This window comes from Lepidochelys kempii, chromosome 4, assembly GCF_965140285.1.
Source record: "Lepidochelys kempii isolate rLepKem1 chromosome 4, rLepKem1.hap1, whole genome shotgun sequence".
Taxonomy (NCBI): Eukaryota; Metazoa; Chordata; order Testudines; family Cheloniidae; genus Lepidochelys; species Lepidochelys kempii.
This window is the reverse complement of record NC_136383.1, coordinates 68,618,637-68,635,971: the sequence shown is the minus strand read 5'-3', so window position 1 is coordinate 68,635,971 and position 17,335 is coordinate 68,618,637. Positions and strand designations below refer to the sequence as shown.

The 17,335-nt window shown below is 40.2% G+C and overlaps 2 protein-coding genes across 5 annotated transcripts in view; one reads left to right on the top strand and one right to left on the bottom strand.

Annotated features, from left to right (window-relative positions):
• PALLD (palladin, cytoskeletal associated protein) overlaps positions 1-17,335 on the bottom strand; it is a 346,856-nt gene that overhangs the window by 32,210 nt on the left and 297,311 nt on the right. For 3 of the 4 annotated variants that reach the window (XM_073341572.1, XM_073341574.1, XM_073341573.1), the window contains 3 exons: positions 9,018-9,153; positions 5,329-5,430; positions 3,074-3,295 (listed from right to left, as the gene is read on the bottom strand). In XM_073341572.1, coding sequence (XP_073197673.1) covers positions 3,074-3,295; positions 5,329-5,430; positions 9,018-9,153 — 460 coding nt within the window. Of the gene's footprint in view, positions 1-3,073; positions 3,296-4,704; positions 4,756-5,328; positions 5,431-9,017; positions 9,154-17,335 lie in introns of all 4 variants that reach the window. The other variant, XM_073341571.1, reaches the window with a different exon arrangement.
• The window catches only part of CBR4 (carbonyl reductase 4), a 103,949-nt gene that overhangs the window by 69,161 nt on the left and 17,453 nt on the right, over positions 1-17,335 (top strand). The window lies entirely within an intron of this gene.

Sequence of the window (17,335 nt, the reverse complement as noted above, 5' to 3'; positions counted from 1 at the left end):
GTTTTTAGGGAACAGTCAATTGAATGCTCTCCAAATATAGGGATTGACCATAGTTCACTATGGTCCACCCAAACTGATTCATAAGCCTTGGGCAGAAAGCACACTTCTCCATCAGATCACACACCCAACTACAGTGACCTAACGTAGTTGGAAACTTTTCTGTCCTGACTTGTCTTCCCATCTTAATCAGCACCCATCAAAGTCAATAAGAATTGGATCAGGCCTGAAGTTAGTCCTGGCTCCTTAATGGACTAGCCAATACCACATTGAGCTTTGTATATTTTAGTTTAGGAAACTGAATTTTTTAAATACTACCTGTGGTTAATTAAAAACTCCCTCTTTGATCTCTTCTGTGTGCAATACTGCCCACTTGTTTGCATCACTGTGTTTCTCATTCTGTACATACACGAGTATTGACCAGAAAAATTAGATTGAGGAAGGCCAATTCTAAGCATTGCTCTCAGCCTCCCAAGTCCAAATGTGGGACAAAGCTGAAACAAAGTACAAGAGAAAATAGTACACAGACTGAAAAGGCTATGGGATTATTTTCTTCAACATAAATAACCATAATACTTTTTATGATTCAGCCATTCTAAAGTCAATCTACATTAGTAAAAAGTGCAGCAGCATCAAGTACATGGGGTGGAATTAAATTTGAGTTTCAGAGAGAGAATACAAAAATAAAAATTAGAAAAAGAAGCTTGGGGTATGTAATCCACAGCCTGCTGAGTTGGTTCTTGAGATCCAGTAACATACCCTCAGTTTCCTAAGAATTTAAGCTTTTATTTTATTTTTTAATTAAGTGAGATTTCAGCAATGCTCAATGTTGGCTTAAATGACTTCAATGGGAGCAAAGTGTTTTTGGAAATCACACCCTAATATTTAACTATGATGGTTGTGAAGAAAAATGTATGCTTATTCTCTATCTTCCTGAGTCCATAGTCTCACAGCCTGAATCAAGAGCTCAGAGATAAAACCTTCTAATAAATTTTTCAATAGGGTGTTGAATCCGACACTTAATTATATCCATTTAATTATGTCACTATGTTTATCTGGTTACTGCAAGGAGGCCGGGTCCTTTGGGATTTGCCATGATGATGACGACGACGACTACAGTTAACTATAACATGGAAATCCAGTGTGGACTGCACTTAAACACCACCAAGATACATTCTTTAGGATTACATTAACGATTAGAGATGAAAAGGTATTAGGTCTGTGATACACAATCTGTGGCTACTCATTTCAATCTCTTTCTAGAGAAGCAGACTACCAGTAAGAATAGGTGAAAAGTAGGAAACACAGGAGTGTTCTAGATAAAATGAACAGATCAGACAGAGGGTTTCAGGAGCAGCAGGCCAGGAAAGCTTTCGTAGGTTATATAAAGAGGCCTGCTATTTGTAAAAGTCTCTTTGGAAGTACTTATGTTTGTCAAGAGATATTTCTTCTATTTGGACTCTGAAGGGATCAAAGCGACCACAACGTTGCGTAACAGAGTCAAACTGTTGAAAAATAAAGCTCAGACATAAAGCTGAACATCAAGAAGCTGAACTTTCAGCTGAACAATAAAGCTGAACTTCCAGGGAAGCTGCGCCAGTTTTCCCAACTAGTCTTGCCCTGGCAACACTCCAAACACATTTGGTCTTTCTATAATTTTGTGTAACACTATATGCTAACAGCATTCTATAAACACATTTTTAAAATGTATATTTTCCTCAAACTAAAATCCTAAATACATTTATTATGTAAATTATGTAGCGCCCTTGCATTTCTGGCAACTTACCAATGTGGCCTTCGCTGCTGTGAAGGCTGGGCTTCAATGGAATAATCTAAATGAAAAAACAGTATCTAGCCATAAGGGGACACTGTGACAACCTGCCACACATTACTGCTTTCCTCCCATCTTTCCCTGCCCAGCAGGACAATTATGAAGGTACTTGCTTTATGAATGAAGCCAACAAGGAACCAGTGCTGCTTTTGTTTTCCAGTTACCTAAATAGGTCAGTAGATTACTGGTTAATCATTAAAATTACTAGGCACAGTCTACTAAACAGGACATTTTCTTCCACACTAATTACCTAGTATCAACAGAGATTTAACATTTTCTCAAAGGAAACCCATCCTGAGCGCTGTGCACCACACCAGGAGATGCTATATTGTTATGTTTTGAACTTTAAAAATCTAAAAGAAAACAGTGATGCTTGGCATGTGGGCTGTGGAGTAAACTCCTCTAAGAAATCTTTGCCCCGTCAATGACAGTTTCCTTTGACAAGGCTTCACTGGAAGGTATGGTGACCTTTGAGAAGATTTTGAGATGAACAAACTTCTGTCATTAAAAAATAAAAATTACAGAAGCATGAGGAGCACCATTACAATGTATCAGAAATATATGGGACATTTTTTGTAAGTAACATAGGAATCTAAGTCCCATTTTCAAAAATGACCTAAGTCCCATTGACTTTCAATGACAATTAAGCTCCTAAGTCACGTTTGAAAATGGTACTTGGGTGATTTGGAAAATTTTACACCCATTATATATGGCTAAGGTGACTGGGAGATGGTTAGCTGTGCATCTTTAGAGAGAAACCCCAAGATGCAGATCCTCAGCTGGTGCAAATCACCATAAGTTCATTGGCTTCAATAGAGCTATGACAATTTCTGCCATCTGATTGGGGGGCATGGATCAGCATTCACGTTGCACTCTCCGTCAGTACCCAGCACCCAGGCTGTGGAAGCTAATTATCCAACCAGTGGACCAAATTTGGTGATGAAGGTCACATGGCACCTGAAGCACATACACTAAGAAGATGTCACCTGAGGACCTGCCCCCAGACAGAAAACGTGTTATTCTTATAATTAGGGTGACCAGATGTCCCGATTTTATAGGGACTCCCAATTTTTGGGTCTTTTTCTTAAATAGGCTCCCATTACCCCTCACCCCCATCCCAATTTTTCACACTTGCTGTCTGGTCACCCTATTTATAATACACGGAACACTTGTTATTACAGAGATAATCAATACAATAATTCAGAAGTTTCCACACTTCTGAAGAGATTTCCTTCTTTCTCTCACCTTTGGCTTTGGATTTCCAGCCACTCTGCATGTAAATGTGACTGGCATTCCTTCAAAGATTTTGTAATGTTTCAGCTTCATCTCAAAATATGGTGCCACACTGTTATCAGTGGGCTCGTCTCCATGCTGCACCTCATCATCCGATTCCTCCACAGGAGACCTCTCCAGGCGGTATTCAATCTCACTGATCAGTCTCTGCTCAAAGCTGGAGACTTTATATTCCTATCGGACAAGGAAGGTTCGTGTTACTGTCTGTCGTCATTTACTACATAATATGATGTGATTCGAATGAATTTCTTTCCCTAAGTCTTTGACAATTGATTAGGATCTTACATATAAAAGGAAATTGTATCATGTAGAAGAAAAACATAACAATTTGTGCCAAAATGAGATTCTTATAAAACAATGAAAACATCTGGTACTAGGCATACATTTCATATTGTCCTAGGATTTAATTCGTAAGAAAAAAAGCCATTGGTTGCTTTCCTTCCTCTCTCTTTTTTTTCCAAACACACAAAGCATATCATCATATATTCTTAAACAGTTCATAAAAAAAAAAACACTGATTTTTCCTGGAGGGTGTAGGCAGATTTAGGGTGGGGTTTGTTTCCAGATGGCCATGAGACCATATGGTTCACAGCTGGAGTCTGTGAAGAACCTTACTGCAAGTAGTACAATAAAAATACCATTATTTTGTTTACATTTTCCCTGAGCAGTGACAAAGCTACATTACTGGCATATGACGACAACTGTCATATTTTTCTCACGTCTCCAGCCCCAACCCAATTGCTGCCACAGATTGCCCTTGCTTAAAAAACAGTGACACAAATAAATAAATAAATAAATAAACAAACAAACAAACAAGGAATGTTTAGTGTGAAATACACAATTTGTTTAAATTTACTACTGATTTGTACCCATAAGAAGATACTCTGCATCTAGACATGTCTGAGGTAGGCTTTATGGTAAGTGAACTGAAGACTAGAGAGCAGCAGAAATCTTTATCATTGATTTTCTTAGACTGCAGAAAATAGAACAGCCTTTTGTAGGTTTTATATTATTTCTAACCACTCTTTTTCTTATTAATATTGGTATCTCATGTAAAGTCTCCTTTCGCAGATTCTCCCTCTGCAAATTAATTTGATCTGGCTGATGACATTAAGCCCCTCATCGCGACCCTCTGACTTGGTTACAGAAAATAATGATCACTTTGTGCAGGAAAAAAGTGAGAGAAAAGTTGAATTTTGGTTATAACAAACATTTTGCCTATTTCTTTACAAATTTCCCCATGAAATTTTATCCAATTATCTCATTATTCATGTTGTATATATTCTACATTACTTAGATGAGCCAATGCAGGATGCAAAGCATCTCGCGTCAATGGATCTCAGAATTACTGGGGAAAGATATTTGTACAGAGAGCTATCATGGTAGTGTTGTTAAAGTTAATCTGTCTGCAGTTGCTTACTAAATATTAAATTAAATTAAACACCATGTGTGTAAGTGCACCCCAGAAATAAGTTATTAATGTTTGGCCACTGCAGTGTTATTAAAGGAAAAGGGTAAAGGTGAAAGGTACAGGAGACAAAAAGTCAATAGACAAAAAAGCAAGAAAGAAGAAAGATGAAAACCTTTTGATTATCCACAGGATTCATTATAGAAGCATCAAGAGAGCAAGCTTCCTGTAAGGGCAGAAAGAAAATGAAGGCTAGCAGTAAGAAAATCAAGAGGAATCCACTACAGTTTCTGGGAGTTCTTTCAGAAGAAAGTACTGCATGTGGTAACATAAGCAAATGAATGGCTGAACAGCAACACTGGCATCAGAGCAAAAATGGAAAATTTGTTTACTCGGCTTTTTAAACAGACTTTCTGCTACACTTCTGATTTTGGTTTGCACACAACAGTACAGATTACAGGCATACAAGACAAGTTAGTCTCAGGATAACAGAGGATGTATTTTTGCCTTGAGAAACTGAAGGGTTAGGATAGGATAGAATAAAAAGAAATGAAGCTCAAAGTGGGAAGCAGACATTTGAGAACGCTTTCATCTTATTCAGTGTGGAAAAACTGAGCAAGAAGCATGGTATTCTCTGCTTGATTGCTTTTGTGTATAAATCACAACTTCTGTAGTCAAATCCGTCCTGTCTTGTGTGTATCTATCCTACCATATGGACCTCTCTAGTAGAATGTTGTCTGAAAAGAACAATGGAAAGGAAATGATTATTTTACTGTGCAAGTGCAGAGTTATGTAGCACCTGTGTAGTGGGCTCTTCATCTGGTTCCTGTATATTAAAGACAGTTGCAGCATTGTCAGCACCCAGTAGTCGACGTGCCATCTTCTCCTCATATGTTAACCTCTGAACCAAAATAAAACAAAAAAGGGGGGTGGGAGGAAAGGAAAGTGGAGAAGGGGAAGGGGAAGTAAAAGAAAGTTATTTTTTCTCTTTTAAAAACTTCACGGCAGGTAACTTAGAGAGCAACTAATGTTCCCATGGGAAAATCTGAGAATCATTCAGTTTAGAAATAAGTTAGCTTCTGTGTCATATTTTCTGTATTGCTCAAATGAAAACAGGATCTTTATTAAAAATCCATCTCCTCTATTTGTGGCATCAACATAATTTCCACAGAAAACAATTACACTCCCAAACACAATTATTACCTCGGAGGAGAAACAAGCAGGAACAGCAGATACTATTATGAAGAAACAAAGAACCCATTTCACACAAACGTTCTTCATAATTGAGAACAATATGAAAATGTAAGAAGTGCCACAAGCATCATGGTTTCTAAATAAATATTCTTAAAATTCTCACTTAAGCCTCAGTAGCTCTAATATTATTCCCCATAAACAAAAATATTTTTTAACTAAAGTAGTTGGGTAGTGCAGAGTGTGTATACTGCCAACAAAATAATAAAAAAGGTAGGAAATCATTAGTAAACACCTTTCAGACTCTTGCCTCCTAGAGCCATGATTTGACCTTTGCAACATTATCACAATCACATCCACCACCCACAAAATACCAGCTTCATTCCCCCTCCATACAGAACACAAAGTGGTTAGAAATGGATGTTTGCTGGTTGTTTTGGATTCTAAGTAAGAAAAGCACTTATAAAACAGATATAGTATAAGGATTAAAAGTAGCTTTATCGTAGGCCATTTCTGAAAGTAGGTGAAGCCTCTTTAATTTAGGTTTACATACAGTTATCAAAGAGAATAGCAATGGGATTAAAATGAAACTTTTTTGCTACTGTTTATCAGTACACATTCCTATCTGCCCAGTAGTTGAATGCTTCTACTTCCCTCTATTGCCCGTAAGTTTCTACATCAGAACCACATAAAGTTCAATTGAGAATACCAAGGAGAGTGTCTCTTTCTGTTTCTCCATTTGTCAGTGAAAGAGAGGACAACTTTATATAAAATATTATCTTCCTGAGAGATTGTGATTTCCTCTTTCTTTTTACCCTTCTGCAGAATAAGGGAACAGTTTATAAGAGACACTGTAATATAGGTTTCAGAGTAGCAGCTGTGTTAGTCTGTATTCACAAAAAAAAAGGAGTACTTGTGGCACCTTAGAGACTAACAAATTTATTTGAGCATAAGCTTTCGTGAGCTACAGCTTACTTCATCAGATGCATTCAGTGGAAAATACAGTGGGGAGATTTATATACACAGAGAACATGAAACAATGGGTGTTATCATACACACTGTAAGGAGAGTGATCACTTAAGATGAGCTAATACCAGCAGGAGAGCGGGTGGGGGAGGGGGACGAAACCTTTTGTAGTGATAATCAAGGTGGGCCATTTCCAGCAGTTGACAAGAACGTCTGAGGAACAGTGGGGTGGCGGGGAGGGGGGAATAAACATAGGGAAATAGTTTTACTTTGTGTAATGACCCATCCACTCCCAGTCTCTATTCAAGCCTAAGTTAATTGTATCCAGTTTGCAAATTAATTCCAATTCAGCAGTCTCTCGTTGGAGTCTGTTTTTGAAGTCTTTTTGTTCTAATATTGCGACTTTTAGGTCTGTAATTGAGTGACCAGAGAGACTGAAGTGTTCTCCGACTGGTTTTTGAATGTTATAATTCTTGACATCTGATTTGTGTCCATTTATGCCTTTACGTAGAGACTGTCCAGTTTGACCAATGTACATGGCAGAGGGGCATTGCTGGCACATGATGGCATATATCACATTAGTAGATGTGCAGGTGAATGAGCCTCTGATAAGTGTGGCTGATGTGATTAGGTCCTATGATGGTGTCCCCTGAATAGATATGTGGACACAGTTGGCAACGGGCTTTGTTGCAAGGATAGGTTCCTGGGTTAGTGGTTCTGTTGTATGGTGTGTGGTTGCTGGTGAGTATTTGCTTCAGGTTGGAATATAGAAAAGGAGTACTTGTGGCACCTTAGAGACTAACAAATTTATTTGAGCATAAGCTTTTGTGAGCTACAGCTCACTTCATCGGATGCATTCAGCTGTAGCTCACGAAAGCTTATGCTCAAATAAATTTGTTAGTCTAAGGTGCCACAAGTACTCCTTTTCTTTTTGTGAATACAGACTAACACAGCTGCTACTCTGAAACCTGTCACTATAATATAGATTAGACCTAAAATTTATGTTTTAGTAAAAAAAAGGTTTCACAAATAGAAAAAAGGTTTCTATTTAACATTAATAGAAATTGCCATTAATTTTTTTCCTTCTAAATTGCAACAAAAATATTCCCATGTATTTAAACATTTTCTTGCAGATCAAGTATTGCAGCATTGTGACAGTCTATGAAAGTGAAACTGACTCGAAGGTGGAGCAGAAATTAGATTTCTGTAATTCTTTCAGCTTTAAGAAACTGAGTTTATTTTAAAATGGATGGTTTTGCAGCCAAAGCACAAGACTGGGATTCAAGAGTCCTGTGTTCTAATCCTGCTGCAGACTTCTGATGAGTCACTTAGCTTCTCTGCTTCTTATTTATCTATGGCAAATATTCAAAAGCTCTTTAGTGATTTAGAAGCCTAAGTCCAATTTTCAAAAGTGACTTAGGCACTAAAGGTATATCTACATAGCAAAAATAGACCCACAACAGTGAGTCTCAGAGTCTGGGTCAACTAATTTGGGCTCATAAGGCTTGCACTACCAGGCTAAAATAGCAGTGTAGGTGTTCAGCCTTGGGCTAGAGCGTGGGCTCTGAAACCCAGTGTGTATGTGTGTGTGTGTGTACGGGGGGGAAGACAGAGGGGAATGTCTCAGAGCCCAGGCTCCAGCCCAAGTGAGAACATCTACACTGCTGTTTTTAGCACCATAACCTGAATTGAACAGGCTCTGAGACTCGCTGCCATACGTCTTTTTTTTTCCAATGTAGACATACCCCAAGAAACCTAAAATCCTTTGATTATCAATGAGATTTCAATTATTTCTATATCACTTAGACGCTTTTGAAAATTTTGCCCCTCATTTACAAAATGGGGAAGATAATCTACAGCATTTAAATAACGTTCATCATTTAAAACAGATCACAAGAAAGATGTCAACAGCTGATTCTTGGACTACTATGGTTTCAAAGACACTTAAAACAATCCCTTAACTGAAAAATTCACACAAGGTTTGAGAGAGTTGGTGTTTCTGAACAACTGGTGAACTTTCTCAAAAGTAAATTAGAAACTTTTTTATTTATGTCTGACAATGCATAGAAAAATGTTTGGCTCAAAACCTTTTAGATGTGCACATGGCTAATCTGTATCCACATGCTTCATAACAGCATTTCTTCCAATTGTTTGTTACACACACTTGTTTTGTCTCGTTTTAAGATTAGACTGTAAACTTTTTGAGGCAGGGACTGTGCCTAGCGCAATGGCCCTAATCCCGAGGGAGCCTCTGGGCACTATTGTAATACAAATAATAAATTATCTGAGAAACTATGCCCAATCCCCCCATTACATGTTATGTTTAAATACCGGCTGGCCATTGTTCAAAAGTTCTTCCTTGAAACGAAGTTTTCTTTCCAGGTCTTGTATGACAGCATCTTTTGTCCCTTGAATCTCTTCATCAGATGCTATCCTAGCAGTTCTGCCTGTTTTCTTTGGAAATCCCCTACAACATAATACAAGAAAGTAATGTTTTTTATTAAACCATTAACATTTAAAAATACCTGGGTAAAATCCTGCCCTTACTGAAGTCACTGAGTTTTTGACATTGACTTCAGTAGGGTCAGGATCTCACCTTACCCTGTCCAAACTCATGAAATTCAAGCTGTGAACCTGATATTCTATTTTTTTTTAAACTATATTCTTTGTGTTGTTACCACAGTTGTTACCACAGTTATCAGTAATAATGCAGACGCTCAGCTGAAGTCATACAATTCTTCTTCTAACTCACTTTGTTGTGATCTGAGGGTCCGTTCTATGGCAAAAGTTTAAAATGTTTCTTTTTGATTTTTTTCTCAAGCATTAGTTCAAATAGGAGTTGAAATGGTGCTGAAGTGGGTGCCAACATAATACACACAAAAAATAGCAAGCAAAGTTAGCAATGACACTACAACAAATATGATAACAGCGCCTGTAAAGAAGGCATGACTAGTTCAGCAAGAATGACAGGGAAAGTGGGGTGTGCATTGTACATACTGTTGCCCCTTTTTGATATGAATGGGTGGTCAAATTTTAGGGCCCTGGGAACATTCCAGTTGGAAGTAGAAATTGATGGAGTCTGGTATTTTTTTGATGCAATCTTGTTTATTTACAAAGAAGGTACCAAGTTCTGCTTCTCCAAATGCAGGAGAAACCAAAAGAAGGAGCAGTTTCTCAGCTTACAGCCCCCAGCCTCGTTTTGTCTTTGATCTCTAACTTTTTCCCAGGTCACTCCTCTGGGTCAGAGAAAATGGGTGGTAAAACGAGATGAAGAGCTTGTACATTTCAGCACCTGTAGGGTTGGCAGAGTAAAGATATGTATTTAACAGGACCTTTTGGGGCATTGCTAAAAGAGGGCAGAGTTGAAGTTGCATGGTTTTCAAAAGTCTGAGTTTTGCTTAACTGAGCATTCTGCAAGGTGGTGACATACGACCAAGCAACTTTAATTTTGTGTTAATGTAGAGTTTTGCCACTGAATTGCCTACGAAAAGATATGTTATTGGTAGAAGTTAGTAGTCATTTAGGCAGTTGTTCATATCATGTCCCACAATTTGCATACCGAAACAGCCAGCGCTGCCTCCCATAGTCTGGACACCATCAGCCTGGCTTAAGTGGTCCCCCCAAGCTATGCCTCTGACCCATTCACTGTGTTCCCCCCTACAATTTAGCCCCCCCCACACACACACACTGCAAGCAGAGGCTAGTAAAGTACAGATTTTCTCAAAAACAACCAATCCAAGGCTTGCCTACCACCGGTTTCCATTTCCCACCCCTTCCGCAGCTGCAACCCCTCTCCCTTTCCCGGTCCCTACCTCCCCTCAGAAGTCATCTAGCTCCTCTCCATTACAAAAATTTTGGTTAGACTGCTGACTATTCTCCTGTCTTCACAGTAATCCTCCCCATAAATTAAAAACACGTTACAACAGAGAACTCATGTAGCAAGCAACATGAGTTATTACATCATTATTATACAGGCATACAAAATTTGAACTACATACGTCAACGGTGCGGTGTTCATGGGGACAATAGCATTAGCATGTTCCCTCAAACTACCCAGGCACTATAAAATAGCTGCATAGAAATGCTCTCATGTTTTTTTTCTTTACTGGTGCATGTGCACTGTAATCCTTCCAGACGCCACATCTGCGCAAGCAAAGAAGTGACCATGTCCTTAAAGACCATGCTCAGTTTAACTGCCCAAAGATTTAGTGGGTGCCATGCACTGCCTTGGGTAAAACTTGACAGATTGAGCCCATTTTGACCCATACTACATCAATAGTTTGACCCCTTGCCCTGCAAAAAAGAAGAAATTTAGAAACTGTTTGGAAAATGTTTTGGAGGATCTTACGTCTCTTTAACCCAGGCGTGGGCAAACTTTTTGGCCTGCGGGCCACATCAGGGAACAGAAATCGTATGGTGGGCAATGAATGCTCACAAAATTGGGGTTGGGGTGCGGGAAAGGGTGAGGGCTCTGGTTGGGGGAGTGGGCTCTGGAACGTGTCTAGGGATGAGAGGTTTGGGATGCAGGAGGATGCTCCCTGCTGGGATTGAGATGTTTGGAGAGCGGAAGGGGAACCAGGGCTGGGGCGTGTGGAGAGGCTCAGGGGCGCAGGCTCCGAGCAGCGCTTACCTCAAGTGGCTCCCGGAAGCAGTGGCATGTCCTTCTCCGGCTCCTACATGAGGAACAGCCCCCAACCCTCAGAGCAGGGCCATGCTGTGGCTTCCGGGAGCTGCATGGTGTGGCCCCCGACCCAGAACCCTGGCTGGAGCACCAGAGCAGGAGCTCGTGGGTCGGCTTACAACAGCTCCGGCCCACAGGCCATGGTTTACCCAACCCTCCTTTAACCCCTAACTCATATGATTCCAAATTAGGATCACTAACCATATCCCATACTCTCCTGAGGCACACCAAATATCAAAGGAATCTGACGAAGCATGCTGATTTTAGAGGACTTAGGGTATGTCTAGACTGCAATTAAAAGCCCATGGCTTGCCCATGCCAACTGACTCAAGCTTGCAGAGCTCAAGCGAAGGGTCTTTTTAGCTGCAGTTTAAATGTGTGCACTTTGGCTGGAGCCCAGGCTCTAGGACCCTGTAAGGTGGGAAAGTCCCAGAGCTCAGGTGGCACCATAAGCCTGAACGTCTACACCACAATTAAAGAGCCCCTCATTGTGAGCCCAAGTCAGCTGGCAGAGGCCAGCCCCGGATGTCTATTTGCAGTATAGACCCCTTAGAAAGGTCAACATTTAAGGAGAAGTTGTGATGCAATCTTAACTAGAGTGGTGTAGCCTCAGCACTATAATTAACCCATGTTACTGTTTGTGAATACATAGTGTGTAACAAAGTTTTCTCTTCCTAGCACAGCTGGAAAATGACATGGCAATACTGTTTCTGAAAGACTAGTCAGTCCCAGAGCCTGCTTTACACTGGGAAACTGAACCAGCACTGAAAGCACTTTTCAACGGTGTGGCCTCATGACAGGAAAACAACTGTTTAAATGCTGGTATACAAAGAAAAAAGCTGTTCTCCATCCGTTGCAGAAAGTACACTCACACTTTCAGAAAGTCTCAGTCCCACTATCTGGAGTGATTGAAAATGGATTTGTCTAGTCTGCACTAGCATCAAAACCATTTTCAGTACTTGTACAAGGGATTCACTACTGAAAATAATGGTTAAATTTTCTAGTGTAGACAAGGATATACTTATTCAGTTCAAGCAGTGTGGAACTGACCACTTCTGTCAGGTCTCTGCATTTTTAAAACAGTAGCACATCGGGGTTCCCATCTACAGCCTGAAGAAGTTGCATAATGCCACTGTAACCTTCGATACTGGCTCAGTGCTGGATTTTCAACACCCCAGTGTTTGAGGGTTGTCAGATCTCTGATTTTGGTATAGCCCATTGTAAAGAGAGATGCATTGCAATATACGTAACTGGATCCAGGTCAGATTCCAAACATCCACACACTTCTGGGTGTTTAGACCTGGGGTTTTGGTCCGGACCCATTTTTATTTAAAAGTGAAACTTTTCTCTTATTGTGAAAATTTTAATGGGATGATAGAAAAAATCATGCTCTCCTAGTTTGTGCTGTTGCTAGGAACATTTAAAATTATTTAGAATTTAAGATTCATAGATGATAAAGATGTAAAAAGATTCCAATTAGGTTAGAGCATCTCAGTCCATCTTCCTGTCAACACATAACTAACTAGTCAACTGCTGGTGCTGGATCTTTTAAAATTAGTAATAAAATGGAGATACCACGTATTGGGTGGTTACCTGAAAATATTTCTATCAATCTCAGTCATGTTTCCAGGATAGGGAAAGGAGGTAATTCCTTATATATAACCTTGTACTATAATTTTAGTGTTTATTAAGCTGATATGGTAGAAATGAACTGTCAGAAACCAATAAGGAAACAAGTGAATTGATGCGGAAGACTATAATTGGACTCGTTCTGCTTGAAACATTTTATATTCTGTTACTGAAAGTAAATTAATAGTGGGGAAATGGATAGGTTACTGTTAAAAAAAGATAACATTTTCCATATCAACTGGTGACATATAGGCTATTTTGAGAAGCGAATCACAAGTGACTAATATACAGCAATACATTAAGAAACCACGCTTTCATATCACATGCTACAATTTCATATTTTAATCACTAAATTCAAGAAGCAGCTTAGCAAAATACATCTAGGTCCCAATCATCCCACGCACTACCTGGCACACAGATGTCCAAAAAGGAATAACCTACAATAAGCCCAAGAAAGTTACACAAAAAGCGGGGTGTTATGCTGCCCCTGTGCCAGTACTATTTCAGTTTTGCACAGCACATGGGGAACTAGCATGGAAGAAGTAGAGGTGTGCATGTCAGAGAGAGAGAGAGAGAGAATGTGTGTGTGAGTGAGAGAGAGAGTGTGTGTGTGTGAGTGAGAGAGAGAAGCAGAAAGAAAAACACCACAGAAACAGACACAGGCCCTGTGTATACTACAGGCACAACAGCTATGGCACTGTAGTGCCATAGTGTGGATACTTCCTATAGGCTTCAGAGTAGCAGCCGTGTTAGTCTGTATCCGCAAAAAGAAAAGGAGGACTTGTGGCACCTTAGAGGCTAACAAATTTATCTGAGCATAAGCTTTCGTGAGCTACAGCTGAAGTGAGCTGTAGGTCACGAAAGCTTATGCTCAAATAAATTTGTTAGTCTCTAAGGTGCCACAAGTACTCCTTTTCTTTATACTTCCTATAGTGACAGAAAGGGTTTTTTCAAAGCTATAGGAACTCTACCTCCATGAGCAATGGTAGCTAGATTGAGTAGGTTGACATAGCTGTGGTGCTGAGGGATGTGGATTTTTCACACCCCTGAGCACTGTCGCTATGTCGATCTAACTGTTAAGATTGGACCAGGCTACAGAGAAGGAGCAGAAAGCCAGTGACAAGCACTCAGAGCACAGCCCTGAGAAAAATCATACAGAGAGCTTTTGGGCCAAGGCTGATTGAAAGGAGGTTGGAACTGTGAGCAAAGAAGCTATCTCCTATTTGATTCCTCCAGTGTTCATAGAAACAGGCCTCTGTACATTCGTTGTAAACAAACAGAATTGCATCACAGATACCTGTCTCACTCATCAATTTCTCCTCCTAACAGAAACAAACTCCAGGGCCCCGAGCTTTGGCCACTTGCTTGGGTCAAAGGGGGTAACAATATGTTTATCAACAAAATTTACGTAGATTTACAAAACATGACTCAAACAATGAGGTAGCTACTTCAGGCAACCTGCCTTTGATATATAACTATAAAAAATGTGTACAGCTAGCAGCCCTCAAAAACCTTAGCAAATAGATATGCCTTATAACAACTCTGGACTGTTTTGGACTGGGGCTGGAGAGAGGAGATAGGAGAGCTGTGACCCCCCATGGAGATGATCTATTCCTATTCCAAAGAGGATGGAGCTCAGCTGTTCTCAGTGGTACCAGATGACAGAACAAGGAGCAATAGTCTCAAGTTGCAGTGGGGGAGGTCTAGTTTGGATATTAGGAAACACTATTTTACTAGGACAGTGGTGAAGCACTGGAATGGGTTACCTAGGAGGTGGTGGAATCTCCATCCTTGGAGGTTTTTAAGTCCTGGCTTGAAAAAGCCTTGGCTGGGATGATTTAGTTGGTGTTGGTCTTGCTTTGAGCAGGGGGTTGGACTAGATGACTCCTGAGGTCTCTTCCAACCCTAATCTTCTATGATTCTATCCCCCTCTCTTAAATCACACTTACGTATACCAAAAAAAAGTTACATACATTTTTTGACATGAGCTTCAATATGGCTACAAGCAAATGGAGATAAATAGAAGGACATTGGGTGTGTATGGTCAGAAAGGTGGTCTTGCTCTTATGTAGCAAAGAGAGAAGAGAAACAACACTGCAGGGACCTGGAAAGTGGGCCCTTAGGGAATGGGAGAGATTCAGGAGACAAAGCATTGGCCCCATCAGGGATTATGTATGCCATTGCCACAAATCACTGCTCCTTCCCCAGTGGAGCTCTGCCAGTGGCCACTGGTGCCCACTCATCTCATTCACCATTGGATTTACAATTTACCCTCCAGGGCATGGCCCCTGTAATGAGCAACATCAGCTCCCTCCATGGTTGTTGTAATCCGTTCAGACCACCACCTCAAGTGATTACCATTCTACTGTTTTGGTTGTCACTCAAACCATCTATTCACTGGCTTTTGCAGTGGGTTCACCATCTCTATGTACTTATCTGGACACACTGTGTCCTGAGACTTTTCTTCTTGTTCCTGGCTGCTCACATGATTATGTTTAGCCTATTCTAGGGAACAATAGACAAAATGCTGCTAATTTATTTGTGCATTTGAATGTGAATTTTTTGTCTAATATAATCTTCAGTGCACAATGGGAGGATTAAGACTGTAGGACACAATAAGAAAAGGCAGAATTAAAATATAGGTGCAAATAACTGTCAGCACAAAACTGTGGCTGAAAATGTTATGCTGTCTTTCAAAATCAGGCCGAAATTTCCATGGACTTCAAAGGGAGCTTCAAAGGAGCTCAGCACCGCCACCCCACCTCCCCCCGCCCTTCTTATGAAGGGGCCCAGATCTGGATTTAGATGCATAACTTCAAGCATATAGATTTGAATTATTTTGGCCAGAGAGGGCACAGGGAAACTGCCCATAGACGCTCCACATATTTTACTTTTAATTATTTCACATGCAGAAACGTGACAGCAGAGAATTTTGGAACCTTGGCTCAATTCCAGCCTGTTTTGAATACTCACTGTAACATTTATTTAGAAAGCAGGCCAAACCAGCAACACTTTTCATGCTTTGATTACAGTGTGCACATTGGATGGGATTTTTTCCACTCCTCCGTCCCACTGTTCTGACAGAGTAAACAAGGGCAACAGGCTGGTGGTTGTTACAGTCCCAAGGATGTGTTCGCTTTTGCCATCAGCGTGGCTCAGTTTCACAGAAATCCAAATGAACATTAATTTGATTCTCCTTTTATAACCAAAGCCTTACAAAAGTCTGTTCTGGCTTCTGGCACATAGCAAATTCCCATCCATGTAAAGTATTTTCAATTACTTTAAAATGCAGAATTATGGTAAGCATGGATCCCAAGCTTTGAAGCTGCAGCTGCACATAAAGAACAAATGTTTTTAGTTTGGTCTTGTCATGCATACTATAAGGTTTTAAAACCCCTGTCATAAATATAAAGGGAAGGGTAACCACCTTTCTGTATACAGTGCTACAAAATCCCTCCTGGCCTGAGGCAAAACCCTTTCACCTGTAAAGGGTTAAGAAGCTAAGGTAACCCCACTGGCACCTGACCCAAAATGGCCAATGAGGGGACAAGATTCTTTCAAATCTGGAGGGGTGGGGGGAACAAAGGGTTTGGTCTGTCTGTGTGATGCTTTTGCCAGGAACAGATCATGAATGCAGCCTTACAACTCCTGTAAAGTTAGTAAGTAATCTATAAGTAATCTAGCTAGAAAATGCATTAGATTTTCTTTTGTTTAATGGCTGGTAAAATAAGCTGTGCTGGATGGAATGTATATTCCTGTTTTTGTGTCTTTTGTAACTTAAGGTTTTGCCTAGAGGGATTCTCTATGTTTTGAATCTGATAACCCTGTAAGGTATTTACCATCCTGATCTTACAGAGGTGATTCTTTTTCTTTAATTAAAATTATTATTTTAAGAACCTGATTGATTTTTCATTGTTCTTAAGATCCAAGGGTTTGGGTCTGTGTTCACCTGTACAAATTGGTGAGGATTCTTATCAAGCCTTCACTAGGAAAGGGGGTGTAGGGCTTGGGGGGATATTTTGGGGGAAGATGTCTCCAAGTGGTCTCTTTCCCTGTTCTTTGCTTAAGACACTTGGTGATGGCAGCATACTCTTCAAGGACAAGGCAAAATACCTTGGGGAAGTTTTTAACCCAAGCTGGTAAGAATAAGCTTAGGGGGTCTTTCATGTGGGTCCCCACATCTGTACCCTAGAGTTCAGAGTGGGGAAGGGACCTTGACAACCCCCAAATTCCTCCCAGTAGTGCTAATTAAATGCACTTGGACTAATGAAGGACTGCCTATGCAGAGTCTTGACTAAGGGATGATACCCTCAAAATGAAACAAAGGTAACAAAGTTAA